General features: G+C 38.1%; 2 protein-coding genes across 10 annotated transcripts in view; both read left to right on the top strand.

Moving 5' to 3' along the window:
* The first annotated feature begins 1,204 nt into the window (after window positions 1-1,204).
* Window positions 1,205-8,787, top strand: LOC135731212 (E3 ubiquitin-protein ligase TRIM47-like). Of its 3 annotated transcripts, XM_073812200.1 has the most exons (6): window positions 1,205-1,939; window positions 5,509-5,604; window positions 5,678-5,911; window positions 6,185-6,404; window positions 7,185-7,867; window positions 7,949-8,787. In XM_073812200.1, exons 1-6 carry the CDS (start codon window positions 1,337-1,339, stop codon window positions 8,219-8,221), a joined length of 2,109 nt encoding a protein of 702 aa, XP_073668301.1. In that variant the 5' UTR covers window positions 1,205-1,336; the 3' UTR covers window positions 8,222-8,787. The 3 variants fall into 3 exon arrangements, with proteins under 3 accessions (XP_073668301.1, XP_065105244.2, XP_065105243.2); XM_065249172.2 differs by having other exon boundaries at window positions 5,690-5,911; window positions 7,185-8,787; XM_065249171.2 differs by having other exon boundaries at window positions 7,185-8,787.
* Window positions 8,788-10,636: 1,849 nt separating this feature from the next.
* limch1b (LIM and calponin homology domains 1b) overlaps window positions 10,637-26,117 on the top strand; it is a 104,710-nt gene continuing 89,229 nt past the window's right edge. For 3 of the 7 annotated variants that reach the window (XM_065268116.2, XM_065268115.2, XM_065268114.2), the window contains exon 1: window positions 10,641-10,917. In XM_065268116.2, the coding sequence (XP_065124188.1) occupies window positions 10,804-10,917 (114 nt within the window). In that variant the 5' untranslated portion in view covers window positions 10,641-10,803. Of the gene's footprint in view, window positions 10,918-26,117 lie in introns of all 7 variants that reach the window. The other 4 variants (XR_010532421.2, XR_010532420.2, XM_065268113.2 and 1 more) reach the window with 2 other exon arrangements.

Genomic DNA, 26,117 nt, shown 5'->3' with positions numbered 1-26,117 from the left:
CAGCATTTCTAAGGATCATTTAACGAGGATGAATTTATTTAGCAGTTTTTTTCCTGTTAATACAATAATACTGCATGGATTAAATATTTTATATTTAATTCGCTTTGGTTGTCTTATGTTGTGGTTTTAAACCTGTATGCAATGCAACGTAAGTTTGGAAACAAATATTTATTTGTTTCGTTTTACGTATGCTTTGTCAAGCCTTTCCTGTCATTATTGCTTGTCTTGTGTACAGTACAGGCGTTTTTTTATTGCTTTCCTTGCGTTTGCCCTAACCGCCTTCCATCGCTAGATGGCGATGGTGACGTCCTAACAGCGAGGAATTATTGTAAAGAAGTAGACTTCCGCAAGAAACGCCCCCGAGCACACCAGCGTTTCTTATTAAAAGCTTTATTTTTTGAAAACTTTCCGACGGTTGATTAACATGACCATTATTATTATTAATAACCACATTATTGCGTGATGATAGTAACCCAAAATCAGCGAATTAAAGGTTACAGGCTGTGATGACGTATTTTGTTGTGGGCGTAACGCATAGTACTGGGCGTGCCTTGTAGTCCCACAGGGCGGTTGTGGCTAGAAGGGATACAGAATCAGCCAAAATCTCGTGGAATTTCGTCGGATGAGGGCTGGATCCATAGATATGTATATAAAGGCTAGATGGCTCGTCCGCGCTGATGGCCAATAGAGTGGAACGTCCGCATTTTGGCGGCCATCTTAGGACAGGGCGCTCGCTCACTCGTAGCATTGAGTTTTAATGATGCAGGTACTTTTAAATGACCATAACTTGCTTAATTTTTTACCGATTTTCAAACGGATTGGTTTGTTATAAACGTCAAAGATGTACCTATGACACTGAATACGTATACTAAAAATAAATAAAAAAATTCATGAAACATGTTAAAGCATCCAGAATTATAGCCACGTTAATAACGTTTGTAAAAAACCAAACCGTTTGTAAATCCGTCAAGAATTCAGCAAGTTACGAGCATTTTAGTTGGCGTATGTCACTCACCTTCCGTTCACAGCAGCAGGGAGCAGCACTATGGCAGCACTGACCTAAGATGGCCGCCAAGTGACGACACAGCTGACTCCGCCTTGAGCCATCTAGCCTTTATATACATATCTATGGCTGGATCCGTCCTAATTCTTTTACAAAACCCAACATCTCGCGAGACGGTGCAGTAGCTGTATCCCCTCTAGCCAGAACCCTACAGGACGCAGACGGATACATTTACCTAGACTAGGAAACTGATTACTTGAGGGAAAACGAAACTTAGTTGTTGTTGGTTTGTTTCATGTTCATGTTTCTTTGTCTTTGTGTATATGCAGTAAAATGGCAGAAGCCAGTATTTTATGGGCTCAGGATCAGTTCAGCTGTTCAATCTGTTTGGATCTATTGAAGGATCCAGTGACTGTACCATGTGGACATAGTTATTGTATGAGCTGTATAACAGATTATTGGGATCAGGATGAGGATGATGATAATGAGGAAGAGGGAGTCTACAGCTGCCCTCAGTGCAGACGGGCCTTCACACCAAGACCTGTTTTAGGTAAAAATGTAGTGTTTGCTGAAATGATAGAGAAACTGATTAAACTTCAGACTCCTCACCCTGCTCCATGTTATGCTGGTCCTGGAGATGTGGAGTGTGACATCTGTAGTACTGAAAGAAAACACAAAGCTGTGAAGTCATGTCTGGAGTGTCTTGAATCTTACTGTCAATCTCACTTTGAACGGCATGAAGAATTTCGCTCAGGTAAACGACACAAAGTGACTGATGCCACTGGAAGTTTGCAGGAGATGATCTGCCCTCAGCATCATAAGCTTCTGGAGATTTTCTGTCGTACTGACAAGCAGTGTATTTGTATGATGTGTACGGTGTATGAACATAAAAATCATGATACTGTATCAGCCGAAGCAAGGAGGACAGAGATAGAGGTATTTGAATTGATATCTGATATCCAGGGTGGGCAGTTGTTGAGGGTAATTGATCATTTTTAACTATATGGGGCAGTTTTCTGGACAGGGTTTAGATTAATCCATGACTATAACTTAGTTATATTAGGACATTCAGGTAGTTAAAAAAAAAAAACCTTACAAAAAACAATACGGGTGTGCATTTTGAGAGAAAAAATGGCACTGATATATGCTAAGATATGTCAGTGCAAGGTGTTTTTAAATTAAAGGTGTAGCTGAGGATTTTCTCGAATTTTAGAAAAGATCCGCCTTCTCCACTTTAAAAAAAATGCAATTGCGCAACACTCCTGATTGACAACTTGGAGGACCAATAGTCTTGATGATCCACCCAGAAAAAGAAAATACTCCGCAATACCTTTAAGGCTGCTCAAACATTCATTTTAGTCTTGGACTACGATGAACCCTGTCCGGGAAACCACCCCTATATGTAGACCTATATATAAAATTAACTTTTCTATCAAGACAATGACAGTATTTGCCCCATTGAATTTATTTTCGTAGACATTGTAACATTATGAAGGCAATTTTAAACACCTTATAAAATGTATAATGTGACCCTGTCTGAAAAATTCAGGCTAAGGTTTTATAATCTAATGAGATTAAGAGCCTCAACATTTAATTTCACATTTATTTCAAACTTTGACATGATCTTACTCAGAGAATGTTTTTTTACATTATGTAGGATGATTATATGTAGAACAAAGTCACTGGGGTTTCACAGGCAGAGTCACATATGTGTCATTTATGTAAAATACTTGCATTTATGCCATTTGAATAATGGCATACTAAAGGCTATTGCTAACAAAATGTTATCATCGACAAAATCAAGAGTCTCTGACTAAACTGCATAGGACATGGCATTTTCTGTTGATTTATTTAGACTGTTCTAATGTTGGAACTAGGGATGCACCGAATCCAGGATTCGGATTCGGATTCGGCCGAATACTGGGCTTTTTGACGGGGTTCGGGTTCGGCCGAATCCTAGATTTTTTTTCCACCGAACCGAATCCTAGGCTTGCGCTACGCTGGTCGACGTCACGCGGCCGTTGATTACACACATCGGGTGCTGACGTGGAGATGAGCTTTTTCTTTCGGTGAGCTTTAGGGGCTGGACACACCAAAACTTTTAAACACGGCTGAAAACGCCTTGAGGACACCAAATGCCAGCTGTTTTTCAGCCGAGCGCTTGGTAGCTGTGATGCTTCAGCTGTGAGCCGGTTGGTTGCTGTGGTAATGTCCCGACCCTCCTCCATTGTAATTGGACGGCCGTGTGAAAACTGACATTGACGAGCGGAGCTTCTCACTCAAAGTTAAATATTGTTTTCAGCGCGGAGCTGCTTGCTTATTGGAAAAACGAGCGTGTCGCAACGCATCGCTTTCATTATGCATAGGCTTATGGTAATTGTCAAAATAGTTTTCCAACTTGTCATCCGGGCATTATGTACAGTTAAAATTAAATAAAATGAAAAATACATGCTGTGGACGTTGTATAATTCATTAATGTGTTTTACTGTGTTAATGGAATAAGGATGCGAGTAGGATTCGGTATTCGGTTTCGGATTCGGCCGAATCTTAAACGGTGGATTCGGGATTCGGCCGAACCTAAAAAATCTGGATTCGGTGCATCCCTAGAACTCATTATTACAAGTTGGATGGCCACGTCTTGTGCTGCGCTCACACCAAACGCGAACAGAGCGTCTGGCGCAAATTATTCTAATGTTAAGTCAATGTGAAGACACATTTAGCTTGGCGTGATAGACTCATCTAATGCACGAGTTGAAAAATTTGAACTTTGGCGTCATTTTCCACTTCGTTAACCAATCAGAAGCCTGATTGCTGCTGTGGCTGCAGGCCCGACCACTTATTCAACATGGAGGAACGATTAATATTGTCAGTGAGCAATCACCCAGTGTGAGCAGTTATATGACACACGTTTATATTTCTGTAGAGACAGGAAATTATGAAACTCGGCAAACTGGGAACGCCTCCGGAGGTCAACATTGATCAACATTTGCCATCTTGCAAACAGACAACTGCCTAGCACTTGCCCCTCCAACAAGAAGCGGGATTTACCCCGACGTGCATCAATTTTGCTTTAAACGCTTGCTTTTTATGCACGTGTATTTCGCTCTAGAATGGTGAATGCATTTAAAATGTTCAAGCGGCAAACTAGGTGCGTTAGACGAAAATTTGACGTCTTATTCGCATTTGGTGTGAACTCAGCATTACAATCCTCCCTCGACTGCAAGCGGCAAAACCTCGCCAATTGGTCGGTGCAGCACCACATGAACCTCAAACACACCTATTAGCAAGAAGCAACATGACCCAACTTTAAATCAGATCAAATCAGTTCTCGAAGGATGAAATTAAATACCGCCACCCTACCTTTTTTCTCATTTCATAAACCATTTCACAATCGCGACTTCCGTTTTATGTCGACTTTAAACTGAAGACTGAACAGTCAATAGCTCAATTTAATCTTGCCGAAAATTTATAATAAATACACCTTGTATTTACACAATGAACCTCTTGCATTGTATTTGCACATAGTTTACGAAAAACCCATCAAGCCATGTTTATACTCGTGCGAGTCCAACCTGATTTCATGGGAATTTGTGCATATTTCATGAGCTGGCTAATTCTTATGAATTTGTACAAAGTGAATCGTACAAAAACTTGTGATTATTAAAAAAAACATGAATCATACCCCACCCCTAAACCCAACGTCACAGGGGTGAAAGCTGTACGAAGTTGGTCGTACGAATTGCAATGCTATTGTGCTGACTGTGTGCCATGCAGGGTCTTGATTCATTTAGCAAAATTAAAGTCATGCTCTCAACAGACATGTCTGAGAGTGGTTTAAATGCTTAGCACTGCAAAACAACACTATGTAATGTTGCAATTGACACTTTTCATTCCTTTTCACGTCATTTGAACCTTGTGCATGGAAAAGACAGCTGGAAAACTAACCAATCTCAACATAACACCAACTGTGACGTTACAGTTTTGATGTAGGCTACGCCCCAACTTTAAATTACACATTAGTGTAAATTACACAAAGTTGTGACTGCTGAGTTAGCGCTATTTGCTGGTTAATGCTATATGCTAGCATTTAGGCTTTAGTTCTACTATTGACGTTAAAGTTACATTTTGCAAGTCCATACTAAAGAAAAAAAAAACGCAAACTTACCACTCAGAAACGTCCATTTACAAGCCACAAACTTTCTATGTAGATATCAGAGAAAAAGGTAAAATGTTATTTCAATGCATTCTTTGACAGCTATGATAAAATGCAGTTCTGTTGGTTAGTAGCCTTATTTTTCTGAAGTTTAACTACACAGAGTTTATGATAAATTAATGTATTTTATGTCATAAAACTGGGGCACCCTTGGCACCAAGAATGAATGTAATTTTTATTTTTGTGCCATGAGATTCCTTCTGACCAAATTTCCATAAAACAGCAAGCCTTGTTTTCCACTATAGGTTTACCTGTATGTTTCATTTTTCTTACGTCTTTCTTTGTTCTACAGAAAAACTTGATGAAGACGCAGAAAAAACTCAAGAAGAGCATTGAGCAGAAGCAGAAAGATCTTCAGGAGGTGAAAGAGGCTGTGAGGTCTTATAAGGTGAGTTTTGAGAAGATCAGGATCCGTACCGCTTACTGTGGCCAAGATGTGATTGTGATGTTTTTCCTAACAGCGCTCTGCACAGACAGCAGTGGAGGACTGTGAGATCATGTTTACTGAGCTGATCTCATCCATTGAGAAAAGTCGCTCTGAAGTGACACAGCTGATCAGAGATCAGGAAAAGACTTCAGTGATTCCAGCGGAGGAACAACTGGAGCGAATGAAGCAGGATATTGATGCTCTGAGGAGGAGAGATGCCGAGCTGGAGCAACTTTCGCAGACACATGATCACATCCATTTCCTCAAGGTAAAGCACTCTTAAAAACAGGGGTCCTTATATAGATACACTGTCAGACAAATGGGCCATGTCACTGGTATGGTACGCTTATGAAAAACTTGCACCTAAAGAGCAATTTTAGTACCTCAAAGGTACATGTTGGTACAACATACTGTATCTATACCTAAATGTTACATATTAAGACCTTTTTATAGGGTGCTGCCTGAAAATGCTGAATCAAAGAAAATGAGAGCAGTACACATGAACAGGTTGATCATGAATGTTGTTTCTCTATTTCTGTAGGTTTTTCAAGGTATCTCTGCACCACCTGAATCTACAGTCATCTTCCCAGTCAGTCCTGTCTGCTCTTTTAATGGCATTATTAAATCTATCTCTAAGCTGAAAGAGAGACTGGAGACTCTTTGCAACCAGGAGGTTGCAAGGATTTCTGCTGGAGGCAGAGACGCTTACAGTTCACATCCCAGTCTGCTCACAGACTCATGCATAGCAACACAGGCTAGAGGTAATGATTATTCACTCATAATTTAATATCCCTTGCGAAAATTAACCACTTTACAAAAAACTATGTAGGTTTTCAAAACCATACACTTTTACCACAAAGGGATTATGTGCCATGGTCCTGTCAGCCCTGTAGTGGTAGTTTAATATTGTTTCTTGTGACAGAGCGGCATTTCCGTAGTTTTATCACGGGGCCATACATGCGCGACTACTTCGTTTTTCTTTGGCACTAGATGATCTGCTCAGTTAACACAGTGTTTGAGTTCTCCTCCATGTGTCTCTATGCTACTGACTGGACGGGGCGGAGCCACGTAACCTCACACGCGGTAGTATGTTTTAAAGGGAAAGTAGTAACAGGATAAAAAACGAAAATAACCAACATGATAAAATAGGGTCAGTTAACGTTTCTGAATTTCAGTTTCGATTATTTTTCAATTAATCGTGCAGCCAGAATTTGATGATAGATTGACTGAAGACAATAAGTGTTCTAGTTGCTCAGCTACAGTAGTAGACATTGCATTAGTAGATTGAAAGGTTTTGGGTTCGATTCCAGTAAACACTTTAAAATGTATCAGTGAATGCTAAATGCAATGTAATTTGTTTTGGATAAAAGCATTTGGCAAAAAATTAATAAATTATATTTATTGTTTTTAAATATGATTTAGTTATTTTCATTTATATTATATTTAAACATTTTATCCTAAGCATTTAAGAAACTAAATGAAGATTTTAATTAATCTGCTATTGTGTTGTTTGCACTCTTTAATATAGTTTTTCTTTTTAGTCTTAGAGACTGAAGAGGTCATTCCAGTCTTGGAGGTTGTTCCAGTTTTGGAAACTGAGGAGGTCACTCAAGCCTGGGAGAATGAGGAGGTTGTTTCATTCTGGGAGACTGAAGAGGTCACTCCAGTCTTGGAGACTGAAGAGGCTGTTCCAATCTTGGAGACTGATGAGACCGTTCCAATCTTGGAGACTGAAGAGGCTGTTCCAAACTTTGAGACTGAGGAGGTTATTCCAATCTTGGAGACTGAGGAGGCCATTCAAGCCTGGGAGACTCAGGAGGTTGTTCCAGGCTTGGAGACTGAGAGGATTTTTTCATTCTGGGAGACTGAGGAGGATGTTCCAGTTTTGGAAACTGATAAGGTCCTTCAAGCCTGGGAGACTGAGGAGACGGATCAAGTCTTGGAGACTGAGGAGGTTGTTTCATTGTGGGAGACTGAGGAGGATGTTCCAGTCTTGGAGACTGAGGAGGTCATTCAAGCCTGGGAGACTCAGGAGGTTGTTCCGGGCTTGGAGACTGAGAGGATTTTTTCATTCTGGGAGACTGAGGAGGATGTTCCAGTTTTGGAAACTGATAAGGTCCTTCAAGCCTGGGAGACTGAGGAGACGGATCAAGTCTTGGAGACTGAGGAGGTTGTTTCATTCTGGGAGACTGAGGAGGATGTTCCAGTCTTGGAGACTGAGGAGGTTGTTTCATTCTGGGAGACTGAGGAGGGCGTTCTAGACTTTGAGACTGAGGAGGTTGTTTCATTCTGGGGGACTGAGGAGGTCATTCAAGCATGGGAGACTGAGGAGGCCGTTCCAGACTTTGAGACTGAGGAGGTTGTTTCATTCTGGGGGACTGAGGAGGTTGTTTCATTCTGGGAGACTGATGAAGTTGATCCAGTCTTGGAGACTGAAGATGTTTTTCAGGCCTGTGATACTGAGGAGCCCAGTGCAATCTTGGAGTCTGAGGAGGAATGTTTATTCCGGGAGATTGAGGATGAAGAGGTTGGTTCATTTTGGGAGAATGAGGATGAAGAGGTTGGTTCATTCTGGTAGACTAACGATAAAGAGGTTGATTAATTCTGGGAGACTGATGAGGTTGTTCCCCCTGCCTGTCTTTAGTTCCACTTCTGTTTAGTTCCACTTCTGTTTAATGCCCTTGTGTCTGTTATCTTGTGTTGGTTCATTCTTGCTGTCTGATGCTGTGTCTTGTGTTTTCCATGGCCAGCTAAGCCTAGTTTTTCTTGTTTTTTTTCTGCTTTGTTTTTAAATAAAAAAACAGCAATCTTTAATACAATAATTGAATTCAATACATAAATAATACATCATTCTTCATTCTAATTAAAAAAAAAATCTTAACCCCCCTGTGTATGACCCATTTGTTCTAGAATAGGAGTGAATGTGATCCTAGTGCAGGAACTCTGAACCCTTAGCAACTCTGAAGCAATGACCCTCATCCACGAGGTCCAAGCCACATTTATATTCAGCCTCTTTGTCTAAGGTTTGAATCTGTATCTGCCATGTGCTTGAGCAGAAGTGTTAAAGAGCACCTATTTTATTGCTAAAAACAATGCTATTTTGTGTATTTGGTATAATACAGTGTCTTCGCGTGGTTTATGATTTTCACATACTGTACATTTTTGTAACCCTAACCCTAAAACGCACAGATTTTGTACAAGACACATTGATGTGAAAAGTGATGTGTCCTTGATTCGCCAGTTATTCTGTATGTTGTGATTGGCCCAAATACCGCTGACGGCAGGCGGAAATGTGACACTCCTTACCATGTTTGAAAGATTTGCTCACAATGCAATGCTCACAGGAGTTAATTTACAGGCTGTGAGTCCGAAGCGGGAGAAATGATAATAATGTCGGCCTTTACTACATCACCAATCTCAGGAAGTAAACTTTTGCCTACAATCCGTGTGTTGTTTGTAGTCCGAGAAAAGAGATTCACGATGGAGACGATAACTCGCGTCGTCGTTTACTTTGGGGTTTGTACCTTTTGCATATCATCGACATGTACTAAAACACACACACACACACACACACACACACACACACACACACACACACACACACACACACACACACACACACACACACACACACACACACACACACACACACACAACAAAGGAGATGAAAAATCGTGAATCGGACCATAGGTGCTCTTTAACTCACAACACAGTTGACTGTCTTTGAGCATGGACAGTGTTTCTTTGCTGAAGAAGAGAGATCGACTGAACTGAATCTAAACCTTGGAGGATACAACATTAGTGGCATGGTCATAGTTGGATCTATCAATTGAACCTTCAAAAACATCAAATCTTGTTTGTGCATGTAGCATCATCTGAGATTTTATCAAAAATGAAACCTGTTTATCGGATTAGGAGTCTAAAGGCATGTGTGTGTTACATATATTGTAAATTAATTGCTATTTGTCATAATAATTAATTAAATGTGAAGAATTTAATGTTTACATGTGTTATGGCCAACAATGACAAAGGCATTTTTGAATTATGAAACTTTGAAATGATCAGTTATGAAATCATTACACACATAAATGTATTGTGTTTTCAAGATTTAATATTTAAATATATAAAAGATAAATAATGTTTAACATAAAAGCATGAAATACTACGAAAAACAACTTTTCGTCTTATTACATAACAGCAAAACAGTTTGCCCCTTTGAAGAGATATTAAGATACCCTCCTGTTCTCTCACTATTGGGTCTTCACTCTGTTTGAAATAAATGTTTTCACAGCTGTACTTATAAAGGTGTTGTTATTTATAGTGGATTATTATTTAGATTAACTGAATCTGACCAATAAGAGACCAGAAAAAAGCTGCTTAGCCCCGTCCTTTGTAAATTGTGTTGTGATCCTCTAGATGGCACTACTGCGTCTTTTCAGATGTTAACCTGTATGACAATTTCATGAGCAGTGCAAGTATAAAAAGTCTTTCAAAATGCAATTCTTTCCTCCTTTATCTTATTAAAGCGGTATTTTAAACTTAATTATGCGAGTAAATGCTGTTTTTTATATAAAAAAACACAGTTGCTTTTTGCATTAATTAATGCACCATACCAAAAATTGTAATAAATAGTAAAAAAGTCAAACAATGTTAAGGTAGAGTCTTTTCATGAAAACTTGTAACACATTATAATGACATAAACATTATTTAGACATAATGCTTGACAGGTCATTCAAATAGAAGGACATAGATAAGAGTACTTATGCTGTTATTCTGTAACTCTATATATTAAATTAAACATTTTGGGGCCGCTGTATACTCTAGTGTTAGGTTCGGCATCATAAGATGTGTGTTATTTAATCACTTTTTATTAAAAGTTCTTATAAGTGGGCGTTGGCTGGGCGGCACTGGGATGTAACGCTCCGCTCTGATCGGTTGTCTGAGCCACTGGGCGGTGTTGGGAAGCGCTCCTCCGCTCTGATTGGCTAGCGGTGGCGCTCCGCGGATCGGCGCAGCTCCTGCGTGTCGTCTGTGTGTGCAGCAGCAGGAGCGTCTCAGCTCTGCGTCACGACACAAACAGAGTCCCGAAATAACTTTACCTGCGTGACTTTTCATCCCTCATCGGGCGTGAGTTGCGTTTTATTAAGGCACCAGTGCTAAATGGCGAGTCCAGGTTCGGATGCAGGACGGCATCTTGCACTGCAGCCTCATCCTCATCATCTCACCGAACCGGCGCCCGAACCTGCTGTCCGCGAGGCGCAGAGATGGATAGAGGTGAGTGACGTCACGGCACTGCGTTATGTGACACAGATGTATCAGTCTGATTTACGCGCACACATAATACATGCTATGTTTGCTTTGAGTTTAATGCGAAATGTGCAGGTACGTGTCTACGATGTAGAATGATGTGTTGTTAAAATTGCATGCTAAATATTTTAGTCATAGTATGGCTGGCTACTTGTGGTCACCTGTTGAAATAAATCAGGACTTTCAACTGTCTTTGCAAGAGATCCTAAAGACGTAAATCATGTCATAATTTGGAGCCAATCCTAATGAGATCAAACTGAATCCAGTTTAACAGTAAACGTGTTGGTACTCAGGGGTCTGTAATGCAGGTTAGGGGTCTTCAACCTTTTTAGACCAAGGACATCTTGGTGGAAAGAGAAGGAGCAGGGGATGCCTCTTCACATATTGTGTAAAATTGAGCATTTTACAGTAACATATGTATTTACTGTGTTATGATGTGTACATCAAATATATTAAAACAGTTTTCTTTAAATTTATTTCGAAACATAATACATTTTAACGTGTCTCCTTATTCTTAAGTTTTTTTGAATTGTTGTAGTTTCTATGCCTACACTCTAAAATACTAGGTTACTTGTTCTAAACCCATTTTTGGGTCAAAAGGCGACAAACCCAACCCGTTAGGTAAAAAATCTTGGTTTTTTTTAAGCAATTGTTGATTTTAAGAAATTTGGTGGGTTTGTCCATTTATGGTGTAATTTTGATGCCAAACAATATTTGGATGACCAAATTCCATGAATGTTGCTTTTGGATTCATTAAATATTGAAATCTTTGTCTATTATGGGATGGAATTCATATTACCGTTTATCAATGACATTTGTGTGCTGTCAGTCTGAGAATTTCTGTATTTAATCAAATGCATATGCAATGTTCCTATAACATTATGCCTAGGTGATTCTATCATACGAACATTACAATATTTTAGATATTGCTTGGCAATTTAAACTTGTATTATGCTTGGATTGTCTTATATTTATTGTATTATGTTGTCTACTGTAGATTATTACATTATAAACAAAATTACCAATCATGGACCAACTGTAAAAGTACTTTCCCATCTACTGTATAAAGTATTTAAATCAAGTGACAGCACATAAAATATCCTAATTCTGCATATAAACCTTTTTTTTGCATTTACCGTATATACCCCATAGCACTGGGAATAACATTTTTTTAATGCAGTGCAAGAGTTAAATGATTAAAATAGCTTTTAGTCACTAAAAAGTACCTCTTGTTTGTGCCATACTGTGAACATCAACAATGGCGACTACATTTGGATGTACTTGCAGTGACCATACTGGTGCCGGATGCCCCAAATAACTGTTTATTGAAAAGCACACACCTCAGCTAGAGGCTTTTAAAATGGAGCTCAGTGTAACAAAGCTCACAGCTTTTGTGTGCATTGTGTGTGAATACTATGATCTTTGTATAAAAGTGGGAGTGTTTTCACAGCGCTGGGATAAGGTGTGTCTCTCCAAAGTCTCATTTATTTTTCATCTTGCACCTATGTCAACGTAGCAAATGTAAACATGATCTGAGTTTATAATGATAATGACGTGGTAAAGGATATAAGGAATAACCCTGCAAGCGACTACTATTTTGTAGGTTGTTCTGGTTTGTTGCTTGTATGTCTCAGATGTCCTTGACAGCTCATTTTATCATTTAATTGTTCAGTCTTTTACTAAAAAAGTTTTACATGAGGTATCATTCATGTCTGTAAAATTTGTGAACTGCTAACAATATTCCTTTTGGGTTTGGCCAAATGTGGCTATGTGAAATGACATCTGGCCAACTTAAATACAGTTAATGTTGTTTAATTTCTTATAAATGATGCAGAGAGAAGCTCAAGGCAGTCGAGTACAACTAATGGCCCATGTTATGATTGTAGGAAACAATTTATGTTGTAATAGCTATATTTAACACGGTGAAACAGTTAGGTTTCCAGAAACAGTCAAAACTTCATTGATCAAGACAGCTGAGCATCTACAGTAAGGTAGTCTTACGGTAATAAAGTCTTAAAGTGTTGACGGATGACCAACCATCTATCATAAAAAGATTGTGATTCACATTCAAAACAATAAAAGGCATTAATGCCATGTATCACATATTGGAAAATAATCCTCTTTTATGTTAAGATTAAACTAGACTCATATAGGACATATTTGTTGATAAGCCTGGGATTAGTTTTTGGTAGATCAAACTTAGTGCTTGTTTAGGACATGTTTGTTTATTCACCGGTATTAGAACTCACTACACAGTGCCTGGGGAGTTACCCGGTTAGTTGTTAAAACTGGCCTGAAGGGTTAGTTAAATGCATTTTCGTTTATGCTCACACTCATGTGTATAATAACATTGTTTCATCTTGCAGCTGCACGATAATTGAATTGCATATGGAGGATATAAAACATAGAGCGACTGGGGAAAATTGCACATCCAGAACAGTGTTGTTTATGAATGAGAAAATATGATTAGAAGAAATCAAATTTACTGTATAAACACAGATTTGCTTGAATGTGCATGAAGTGCATGAATTAATGTACGAAAGGCCTTTTGAGTGTATTACATATGGTGATGGTGTGTGTGTGTGGCTAGTTTGACTCAGAAGGGGGCGTGGCTTTACGTGATTGATGGAGACATTCCCTGGAGCTGTTTTGGAAAATTAAGGACGTTTGTACTGTATTTATGACATTGCTTATTATGACCCTCTCTCATTTTTCGAGCAGGTCTGTGTTTGTGCATGTATGTACAGGAAAGTTTTATAGATCTATTTGCTTTGCAAACCTGATTTGAGTATCGCTCTATTGTTTTTCGTCTGTAAGTCGCTTTGGATAAAAGCATCTGCTAAGTGCCTAAATGTAAATGTATAATAGCTGAAGTGTGAAGGTAATGCCAAACAGAATTACATAAGATATACTTATTTGCATACATGTTTCCCAAACACTTCCCCCATGTGCTCCATTGGTGGTTCAAATTGATGGTCCCTTTCTGAACCGATGCCATTGGTTAAGCTGGGGTGTTGGGCTAGTCGATACACCTAAAAAACAGAGCAATGTTGGTAGTGCCACAGGGCCACTACGATTTACTGAAAAACTAACTTAGTATTTAGTTAACCTATAGTTGTCTCTGCATATTAGGTTAGGATATAAGTTGTTTTAAAGCCCCCCCAAATGCACTTTTAAATGTGTTTCTATCAGAAAATGAGCATTTTGTTACACCCATGTTTCCTGATTCAAACAACTCCTGCCCTACATTTTATTTAGTTGAAAAACCTGTTTCACCCTAAATTATGTCACATTACTGTAGGAAAATGAGTTGCAAAAACAGTTTCATGTTCCATAAAGACCAAAAGAAGACAGGCTTAGCACATAAAGAGTCTCCTAAGTAGGATAAGAAGACTTAGAAGATTAAAGGTTTGACAGACACAATGAATCAGGCACGTTTGTATCTTTACTTTTAAATCCTGGAGTGCTGTAATATTCAATGTCAACACATTGGTTGGTAATACCTGCTTTATGTGGTTGGTATCACAAATGCAGTATGGCTGTCAGAAACTATTTTTGTCGCTGGGGTGGTACCCCAAGGTCACGTTTGTACCTAAATATAACACAATGTTGTACCTTTTTTTGCTCACAGTGTAAACACCGCTTATGGCTTTCCAAAATTACCATTTAATTTCCCCTTTATACTTTACAGTAGCAGTAAACACAGTAAGAATCAGAATGGAAAATAGTCATTGTAAACTGACTTCAGTGAATTTGTATGGTGAAACTCCTTTCACACAGCCCATTGATCCAAGAAAATTACCATAAAATTCCCTGCGTGCCTTTTGCGTGAAGGCAAACTCGCCTGTAAAGGGGACCTAGTAACATTGCCGTAACATTTCCGAAACGTGTCCTTTGTGAACAAAAGGCAGGAACAGTGCCGTAAGGCGTGTGACATAGTGACTGTCATTGCAACAACATAGAGATCTGGGAGCTCCTCACTATCTCCACTGAAACGATATTAATGGAACCAAGTACATGATTACAAATACAATACAATACACATCACGTGTCTTTATGGGAGCCTCATGGGATGTGTGTGAATGCACGCACAGATTCCAGAAAGTCATTGGCAGTGTGAATTGTAATTTGTAATTGGTGAGAAGGTTAAATGCTTAACGTGTACCAAATTAGGTTGCTTGTGATGTAGTTTAGTTAGTACAGTTTTTTCCTGCAGTATGTATTCCTCAGCTAATTTTTTGGCTAGTGTCAGTATATGTAATCTGAGGGGGATCTTTACATAGTTAGACAGTCTATAAACATGAAATACACTTTAAAGACAGCACTTTCTTACTTCAGTATAGGTGGTAAGTGGGACACAGCCTGAGATCCAAGAGATGTGTGCATGTGTTGGGCGTTGTTTAAAGTGGGACAGGAGGAGTGAGTGACTCTTGGGAGCTGAGCTCTTTTTGCTTATCAGTGGAAACTACTGTCTACACATGCATGCACACACATTATTAAATATATCTCCATATAATCACACAGGGGACAGTGTTAATGCTTTGTTTGCTGTTTTTAAAGCTAATTTTTTATTTGATCGATTGCTGACTTTAGTGGGAAAGCAAACATGAGAGCATTTTAAAGGGACAGTTCACCCAAAAATGAAAACTCTGTCATCATTTACTGATTCTCTTGTTGTTTGAAACCTGTATAAATGTCTTTGTTCTGATGAATACAAACAAAGATTTGGCTTCCGTAGTGGATAATACTATTGATTGGTTTGGTTACAGACATTCCTCAAAATATCTTCTTTTGTATTCACCAGAATGTTTGTAACAACATGAGAATGAGTAAATGATGACACAATATTTATTTTTGTGTGAACTATCCCTTTAAGTGCAAGTTCTGAAACACTACTAAGATGTAAGAGTCTCAAGAGGATAATTTGAGAAGCTACAGACTTTTTGACAAAGACCCCTCTAATAATACAGTTTTAATGTGGTCTTTAATGCAGTTGTTCATAAAGTAATTATCAGGGATTTACAGTACTTACAGGATAATAGAGCGAAGGATTGCCCTGAGGCAGATCTACAGGTACAGGCCGAAATATCACAGACATTTAGGCAAGTAAAAAACTCTCAAAACACCCTTGCATCATGTTGTTGGGTTGTGCACAGGCAGACCTCACTCATATTTTACACAAATGTAGTTTTAATTTTACTTTGAACAAACCGTCATGCTCTTACTTGACCTTCCTGTTGTACTGTGGGTTTGTTGAGAATTTGACTGTTAAATGAGCTGAACACACTCATCTTTTCTACTCTATTCACTCTCTTTTAAAGCTCTGTCACACAGAAATACATGTGTATGTAGTAAATATGCTTTATACATTGCCATACATGCTTTGTTCTGTGCATAACACCTATTAAATACTTTCTTACATGAATCCTCAATATTGGAAATGTTTAGGAAGGGGAATATATTTATAAAATGTATGCTGTCATGCAGTGTTAATAGTACACCTAGGGTCCTGAATAGTCATTTAGAAATGTCATTTAGCATTTAAAAGGATATGAAAACTCAGTGTATTTGGCAGATTAATTAAACTGTATATATTTATATAATAATAATTCAGTAAAAAATCTGATTATTCCAACATTTAGAAGCAATGAATGTTATCTTGTATATGTAGATGTAGTGTACAGCTTGTATTCGCATTTTAATGAGTTACACTGTTTTTCTCGGGAGTGATATTTCACTTGTTGAGCTTTGATTATGAAAATAAATTCAGTGAAGACAATGAATTTAAATGACTTTATGTTTGTGAAAGTCACATCCGAGTTTGATCTGTGTTTATATAAGAGAGGGTGAGTTCATATCAGCTGAATAACTTCAGTCTTTTAGGAATTACACAGAATAGAAAAGTTATCATGTCAGACCTCACAAGAATGGGAATCATGTTCTCATGGTGTTGGGTTCAGCTATGACCGTCTGGGGTGTCATCAGATTACTGATGCTGACTTCTCAATCACAGAGCTTTCTACACACACACACACACACACACACACACACACACGCGCGCGCGCGCGCGCACACACACACACACACACACACAAACACACACGGTTTTCACATTCAATGCTGCACTATGGTGAGCCCTTATGTGGAACAATGGCGACCACTCATATGAATGGGGTCTTTCAGAGAGTACCACACACACACGCACACACACGCCATTACAAATAAACTTCGTATCATACAGATGTGATTTATCCAGACAGACATTTCGTACACGTATCATCACACTTATACACGCATTATATAAAGATCATATATTTTAAAGAGGCCTCTTCCCCCTTTACACCCAGTTAGTGTTGCATTCCTAAGATTTTTAATTCGGTTTATTGCTTGTCCATTTCATAAAGCACACACAGACACAAAGGGCCCACTCTGTCTGACAATGCAGTCTGTTATTGACTCTGGAAAATGACACAGTCAGACCTCAGCTGACCGGCATCTGTCTGGTCATCCTTTATAAAGCCTCCAGCACAGCAAAATACTGAATAGCAACCTGTTACTGCGAGTCTGTGAGCTGTTAGTCGATGTTGTTATTTCGTACCAATAGGTTCACGCAATTATTAGTAGAGTCTACTTTGTTTTTTCATTTATATTTCAAAGCTTTATTGTTCTGAGTGTTTATGTACAACAGTAATGTTAATGTATTTGTTTTTTACACAGTGGTGCACTACCTGCAGCACATCTGTCATTGATCCAATGTTGCACACATTATAATTAATGATTAATTATGAATTAATTCTGAATTATGTAATGGTTGCATGCAAGATGAACAGGTTGGTTGCTTGGAAAAAAGTTCTTTCTGTAGCTTAACTGTTAAAGTTTTTGGGGACTGATAACTAGAAGGTTAACAGATCAATTCATCATTGTGCATAGTGCTGGGCGGCTTGACAAAAAATCTGTATCTGTTTCACGGGAAAGTTTCCCATCACTGTTTTTTCTCTTACTTTAAAACCAATCCTTAATTTGTGGTTTCTTATTATTTTTTAATAAAAATACAATAACGATAAATATGCCAATTACAAAATTGCTAATATTAAATAAAGATTTGACACTTTTATTAACAAACTTTTTTTGATTGTCCTGTCAATCATCTTATGTAGCGTCATGTCCCATTAGTGTTGCACTTTTAAGCTGCGTATGAAATAACATACTGTGACTATAGGTATTGAATTATATGAAGTTGTCCGATTTTTTGAAACTTTTGTGAAAATCACAAAAAAAGCTGGCAGGGAAAGAGTTAATATATGTATTTGCATTTGAATAGAGCCCCGTTACCGCTTTCTTGAATTTTTAAATAATCCATCTTCTTCTTCATTGGATAACTCCCTTCCTGGTGGATCCCATTGCAAAGTGTCCATCGAATGAACACCTCGGGATCTTGCCGAAAGTAGTAGGTCATCCGGGTACTTTTCGACTACTGTTTTTCAAATACTATACACAGTGGGATGGAAGTAGGCAGTTTGGGACGCAGCCGCTGTGTCTAAATAATTTTATCATCAATGTCAGTTCCAGAACAGTGGACCAATCAGAAAAATCTGGAGGCGGGGCAAGGTTTACAAGCTTTTCTTTAAAGTAGCAAGTTGGCATGGCAACAGACCTTCATGTTCTGCACTGGACTTGTAATAAAGATTAAATTTATACTTTGGTTTTAACATCTGGAATATTTCTGATCACAGCTTGATTTCACTACAGGAAAGACATTCAAACAAAACACAGACCTCTGGTTTCACTGGATATGTCTCCTGTAACAGTCATCTTTAGTCCAATGAGGCATTCCCTTAATTCCACAGCTCACCTAATACTCAATCTCACCAGCTGTCTGGCAGCTGTATGTATCCTGTCCATTGATTGACAAGTATGTGGTCTAGTCTGCCACGCTGCAGATGTGCGTGAATGCGAATATTTTTGTGGGATATTCTGGCATGGCATGAACAAGAGGAAAATTGGAGACAGAATGATCAGATCCTCCCCTTGATGGAGGCTTTCAAACACGCTTTATTTGTTCCCTGCGCTTGATTCAGTGAGGAATTGTGGGAATGTTCTTGCGTTCACAGTAACATTCAGCACAGCTTGCTTGTTATGTTAGAGTCAGCAACTGATTTCCATTTTGGCGGGAGGCCACTGTGGCGCCTGGGTGGTAGCTACAGTTTCAATCTCTGTTCATTCCCCTTTGTTTGTCTTCGCCGGTCTGCCGTATAAATTATTTGGGTAGGGTGTAAACATGGAAATGACCCTCACAAACGGTCCCCATGTACCTTCTGGTATTGACTTCAGCGGACAGTAAAGAGAATGCAAAAGATGGCCCACGATTGAAATGCTAGTTTGTGCTATTATAAAGGTTAAGATGTGTGACCATCCCAATATTATAAACAGCATCAACATGCGCACATTTAGTAACATTAATAAAGCAGATCTGCTACTACAGTTGTCTGCAAAACAAGAAGTTAATTGTAAGCTGGGTAAGTTTTTAAAGCACTTAAATGAATCTCATTTTTTTAGTTTGCTAATTTGTTAAATTTGTAAAAATGGACTAAACGAACTAATGCTAATGAAAGTCTAACTGAGGGGCAGTTTCTCAGACAGGGCTTAGTTCTAGTCCAAGATTAAAATGCTTGTTTGAGTTGTCCTTAAGGGTTAATATCATGAAAATCTGATTTTTTCCATGTTTATGTGCTATAATTGGGTTCCCAGTGCTTCTATCAACCTAGAAAATGTGAAAAAGTTCAACCCAGTAACTTATTTTTGGTAAACCATTCTCTGCAAGCATGTGAAAAAATAGGTCATTTAAATCTGGCTCCCCTTGTGATGTCAGAAGGGGTTAATACCTTAATCTGCACTACCCAACCACGCCACTGGCATTTAGTGCAGAGATTAGTTTATTTGCATTTTAAAGGACACACCCAAAAACGCCACATTTTTGCTCACACCTACAAAGTGTAAATTTTAACATGTTATAATAAATTATCTATATGATATTTTGAGCTAAAACTTCACATACACATCTGGGGACACCAAAGATTTTTTTTAACATCTTAAAAAGTCTTGTGAAATGTCTCCTTTAACTAAAAACAACAAGGACTGACATATCTTAAATATTAGTGCCATTTATTAGTCTCAAGATGCACCCAAGTATTGTTTAAGATATAGTGTATGTTTGTAAAAACTACTTAAATGTCCTAAAAAAAAAAACCAAGGCCTAGTCCTGCATTAATCTAAACCCTGACCAGAAAACCAAAGATGTTTACTGTATGTGAACATGGGTCCATGCTGATTTGCATACTTAGCATACTTAGCATTCAATTTTGCACAAAACAAAAACAAGAACATGGTGTGCATTATGAGTACCTGGATAAGCATAATGTCCTTTTTCAACCATACTGTATAAAAGAGTTGTGGACATTTCATGCATTCAGTGGTTTTCAGTATGTACTGTAGCAAATGAGGTGGAGCTGAATGTGTTAAAGGTACCATCATACACATATATTTAAATCATCAGTTTCCTCAAATGGAAAACTGTGAATGCTTGCATGTAGCAAAAATATATAGGGGTGGTTTCCCGGACAGGGCTTATCCTAGTCCCAGACTTAAATGCATGTTTGAGCTGCCTTCATTAAAAAACATCTTGTACTTACACATTTTAAAGGTCACGTTCTTCCTGATCCCATTTTTTAAACCGTAGTTAGTGTGTAATGTTGCTATAATAGCATAAATAATACCTGTAAAATGATAAAGCTCAAAGTTCACTGCCAGGCGATATATTTTCTTTAACAGAATTCCCCTTTTAAAGTCTACAGCGAACGGCCGGTTTGGACTACAGCCCTCTATTTCCTGCTTTAATGACATCAATATAACAGTTTTTGACTAAACTCCGCCAACAGGAATACATCATTGCCAGCTCAAGCGGCTCTGCTAAGCTGCTGTCAAATTACAACACCCTAAACAAACTACACATTTAGAACTGTTTAGGAAAGTTTAACTGGTTTAATTAAGGTCAATACTACTAGGGATGCACCGAAATGAAAATTCTTGGCCGAAACCGAAAACCGAAAATGAGGAAACCAAGGCCGAAAAACCGAAACACCGAAATAAATTATTATGCCAATTATTTGTAAAAATACATTTATGGCTATCACTGTGTACTAACTTTACTAGGGGTGTGTGACAGATCACAAAACTCACGGTTCAGATCACATTACAGTTTTTGAGGCACGGATCAGATTATTTTTCAGATCAGCAAAAAGGGGGTGGGGAAAATCTAATAACAAATAAAGAAATTACAAACATTTATAAAAAAGAACAAAGCTGCACATTAATAAGGGCTAACATTAGCATTAGGTACAGAAATCTAATTAAATGAGTCATAACACTGTCTTTATTGTATAAATTAAATATATTATTATTATTTTTAGAGCTATTTGTCTCTTTGTTAGACTTAAGTAAATTGAGGTTACTGTCTCTTTAAATAAGCAGAGACTGGTTTATGACTGTAATCTATACATACACTTAAGACATGAACAAATGTTTTTATTAGAAAAAGAACACTTTGGAGATAATTTTGTTTATATGTGCCCTGTCAATAACAGAAAGATTTTACGTTCGCTTGTTTGCGTCTCACTCGTGTGTGCACTATTAAGGGCACTTAAACGCGCGCGCACACAGAGAATGAAGGCGAATCCCAAACAGCGCAGCATAAAAACGTTACGTTGTTTTTCATTGCTTTATTCGGCACATGTATGTTAATGGACTATACAGTATGAGACACATTTGCGCGACTCTCTCTAAAGTTTACACATCAAGAGTTCTGATCTTTGAAGGGCGTACTCACTGTGATGATCACGTCTGGACCGGACACAACCGCATGTGCCTCTGTGCGTACTTTAGCGCCTTTTTGCGGTTAAATACATCCACGCCGCAATGTACATGTTACTTCAGACAAGCACGTGCAGGTCACGGTTTCTGTTTGCGTCATCACAACATTTTGGCCGTATTGTTTCGGTGATAAAAGCATTGGAATGCTCTTTTGGGCCATTTTCGGCCTAAAATTTTCGGTGGCCGAATATTCGGTGCATCCCTAAATACTACTAGGGCTGCATGATTATGACAATTGTCGATTATTCACCTTGTGGTTTTGGTTATTCTTGCTGATTAATAGATTTACATTGAAGTTTTGACATTTTCAACATTCAACTTTTTGTGAAGCAGCTGCTTGGTAAATTCTAAACATCCAAAACTAAATAATATAATGTAAATAACTAATAACTATGGGAGTTATGTTGTCACAAAATCCAAATCGAATCAATTTTAAAATCCCTGATTGACTGATTTACCACTGTATTTGGTGCCCAAACATACTGGTGAAACACACAGAAATGAGCACAAATGGACCACATTAATTGAGTCTTTTGGTGATTAAGTAATTGTTTCACCCATAATTGTAATCTCGATTAGTTTTTCGATTAATTGTGCAGCCCTAAATACCACTATTCGTATGCAATAGATGGCCAACTACATGTTATAAAGTGTCAACTGCTTTCTGCCTCTAATCTATACATATACTTAAGAAGACGTAAACAAATGTTTTTATTAGAAAAAGAATACTTTGGTATTTTCGAGATCATTTTATTTGCATGTGTCCTGTCAAGAAGGGAAAGATTGTTTGCCTGCTTTTTGAAACGCGTCTCTCCGTGTATGCACTTTTGAGTGCACTTAAACACGCGCACACATACAGATGGAGGACAAATTCCAAACGGCGCTTCAGGAAGAAGATGCATCATAAACAGTCGCTCAACATAAATTGAAAATTACGTTATTTTTCAGTGCTTTATTCGCCAAATGTATTTTAATGGACTACAGTATAAGACACATTAACGCACCTTTCAAGTTTATAGATCAAGAGTTCTGATCTTTGAAGGGCATAGGGATAATCACATTTGATTGGAGTTGGACCGGACACATTCAACCGATTGTTGCTCACTTTAGCGCCCTTTTGTGGTTAAATTGTTTAAATTAAAACGCATGCAAATGATCAACCTTTACCCTATTTAAATTTGTGTATTAATTTCGCGAAATCGCATGCGAGCCGTACCGTGGGTCGGGATCTGTACGGATCACGGATCAACTGAGATCCATTACACCACTAATAAGTATAAAAGAACAGACATCTTGAGATACTTGGTAGATATTTACCTCTTATGATTGAGCATTAGACACTTGGGCTTGAGTAGGCAGAAATCTTGTCAAAGAACGAAAAAAATAACAGTATTAACCGGTTACCATTATTTTAAATAAACGATTCTGTTCCGGAACATATATTTTTTTTAAGTTTCTGGGGCCGGATTCACGAAAACATTCTTAAGACAAAAAATAAGAAAGTTCTTAAGATAAATTATAAGAAGTGCGTAAGAATGTTCCTAAGTGCAATTCTCAAACATTTCTTAAGAAGTTCTAAATTTTTTTCTTAAGAATATCTTAAATTTGTGTCTTAAGAATAAAATGACAAGCTTTAAATACCCTGCTAATGAGGTAACAATAAATTTATCCATTAATCTTTTGACTACCTTGCGATCATTAACGCGATACAAACGAGTGATGCATTAAGACTACCACAGGATGTTATTCGCTGTTGTAACAGAGGTCAGCTAGTATTAAGGCGATGCGGTGCGTAAATATAAATCCATAATGTCCCAATCGGTCCGTCTTGCGGGCCGAGCGCTCTGAGTGTGCGTGCTTCACTCTCCGTGCCCAAGGCTTTCGTCTCCCGCGACCCGCGCTCACGCGTCAAGAGACGGATGCGGAGGGTCAAGCGTGCCCGCAGTTTCGGAGCCCTCGACTCACATGACGGAGCGATTACCGGTCCGCCTCCCGCTTAGAGCGACTTTAAGCTATTAAGTAATTTCATAATGAATGTAGGCTATTACAGAGGAAGTTACATGTTTGCTAATATTATCACTAATACTTATTTGTGTTGTATGACATATTACTGAGTAAGCTATTAAACTTCATTATATGAGTGTTGAATTCCTCTTTAAACTAATCTATGTGAAGTAAACTGATAAAATTGCCATTTCAGACTACAAAATACAACATGTCACATTTAAAACAATCACATTAACTTATAAAACATCTTACATTTTGAGATTTAAGACTACTGTAAGGTTATCCTAACTTTAAGATGTTATTTAAGACAGTTTATTTTTCGAGAATTGGAATTCTTCTTAAGTTTTTTCTTAAGAACATACTTAAGGAAAAAAATAAGAACTTTCTTAAGAAGCTTTTTTGAGAATAAAAAATATTCTTAACTTTTTTCTTAAGCTTGAATTTAAGACAAAAATGGCAGTTAAGAAAATTTTTCTTCTTAAGAATGTTTTGTGAATCCGGCTCCTGGTTTCTACTATGTTCTTCTTTAATTATATAATTATTATTTTTAAATGTATAAATTAAAATGTTTCTAAAACACTTGGTTTATATGTGATTTATAAAATGTGTTTCTTAGCTGCTTGTGTAAGCTGTTTTTTGTCTGAATGCTCTCAGATTTCTGCTAACTTGACTGGTATGAAACTATTTAGAGGTCTTTCAGGCAGACTCCTCATTCATGAAAGTTTCTTTCACAGCGTCTCAGTATTATATGTCGGCCCCATTGCATGTGAATGATGAAGGGTTCTCAGTCTGATGGGATTCCTCAGATCAGAGAATGAAATTATTATCACACACACAACCCCCCGCTTTGACAAGAGTCAAGGTTCATGACCTTCAGATAAATCATCTTAAGTTTATAGATGAAGTGGGCTTCAGCGTTGTTTGTCTATGTGTTGTAAAGGAGAAAATGTCTTTGAGCACATTTTATTTATCTGCTGCAGGTGCGCACATTCACTTTGTGTTGTTTGTGGTTGTCACACCCTTCAGCTCTTGATAACAGCTTCACTTCACCTCATCCATTGACATAAATTGGAAGTTGATCCAGCTTCATTAATCTTGTGTCATGTCTGAAGAAGTCACTAGACTTTGTTTCCGGAATAACAATAGCTTGCTATAATGAAGTATTAGTGGAAGTGACCTAATCTCCTCCCAATATAGAAAGACAAGTTTGCACAGACCACAAAGCCAGGGCTAGACAACAAGGATGTGCCACATGAACCTATGAGCATCATGCATTGTGTCAAAATATGTGCTTGCTGTACATGCATCAAAAGTTTATGATAAAAGAGATGCTAACGTACATAAAATACTCATAAAACACTAACTTAACACTAAACTCGGATTACACGTGAGATTATACGAGTATCTGGCAAACGCGAGCATCTTTTTTATCATAAACGCGAGATGCACATAGGTTCACATAACGCGCCAAACACATATTTTAAAACAGGCAGTTCTGGTTCTTCATTCTGATTGGTTGAAACGCATTCTAAGCTGTGATAAAATACCCCGGTAACCCCACGGTTCAGACCGCATTACAGGAGTATCACTGCGCTACTGTTGCTGCGTACTGATTTATGAAAATAAACACCACACTCTGAAAATAATATTTTCATTGTGTCTTTGTTACGTCTGTGTTGGTTGGGAACTGCGCTCTGTTTCAGTCACACTTGATTCTGAGGAACTACTTTGTTTGGCGGAAGAGTTTTTTGAAGAGGATTTGTGTTTTTTTTTACAAAATCCCGCTAAGGTTATACATATGAAATCTTATTGCTTTATTTTGACTTGACAAGCCACATACATGACAGGCTACATTCATGTTTAGACGAGATTTGCACCTTTTCTAATGTCAACTTGTTTGTGCACATTTTGAACAAACGCTTTAATATCTAAGACCAGTAAAGAAAATAGCCCCTGTTAGCCTTGGTTTTACACAAAACTCCTATTAAAAATGTTTTTTTTTTACTTTATTCACTTTGTTAGGAAAACATTTTGCAAGTTAGACTGTTTGTAGTGGGAGGCCCTGTCGGCCAATTGCAGATCTCTGCATCTCTAAGAATCAAGCTTTGCCTGGCTTGTATGAATGGTCTCTAGCAAAAGGAGGTGGACGAGGCTCAAAGTTTGGGGAGGGCAAGTTAATGACTCACAAATGGATCGAAACTCTGATGAAAAGCTTGGGAATATGGCACAGAGAC

The sequence above is a fragment of the Paramisgurnus dabryanus genome, chromosome 16, assembly GCF_030506205.2.
Source record: "Paramisgurnus dabryanus chromosome 16, PD_genome_1.1, whole genome shotgun sequence".
In the NCBI taxonomy this organism is placed as follows: domain Eukaryota; kingdom Metazoa; phylum Chordata; class Actinopteri; order Cypriniformes; family Cobitidae; genus Paramisgurnus; species Paramisgurnus dabryanus.
The sequence above is the reverse complement of the archived record's forward strand: the minus strand, read 5'-3'. Positions and strand labels throughout refer to the sequence as shown.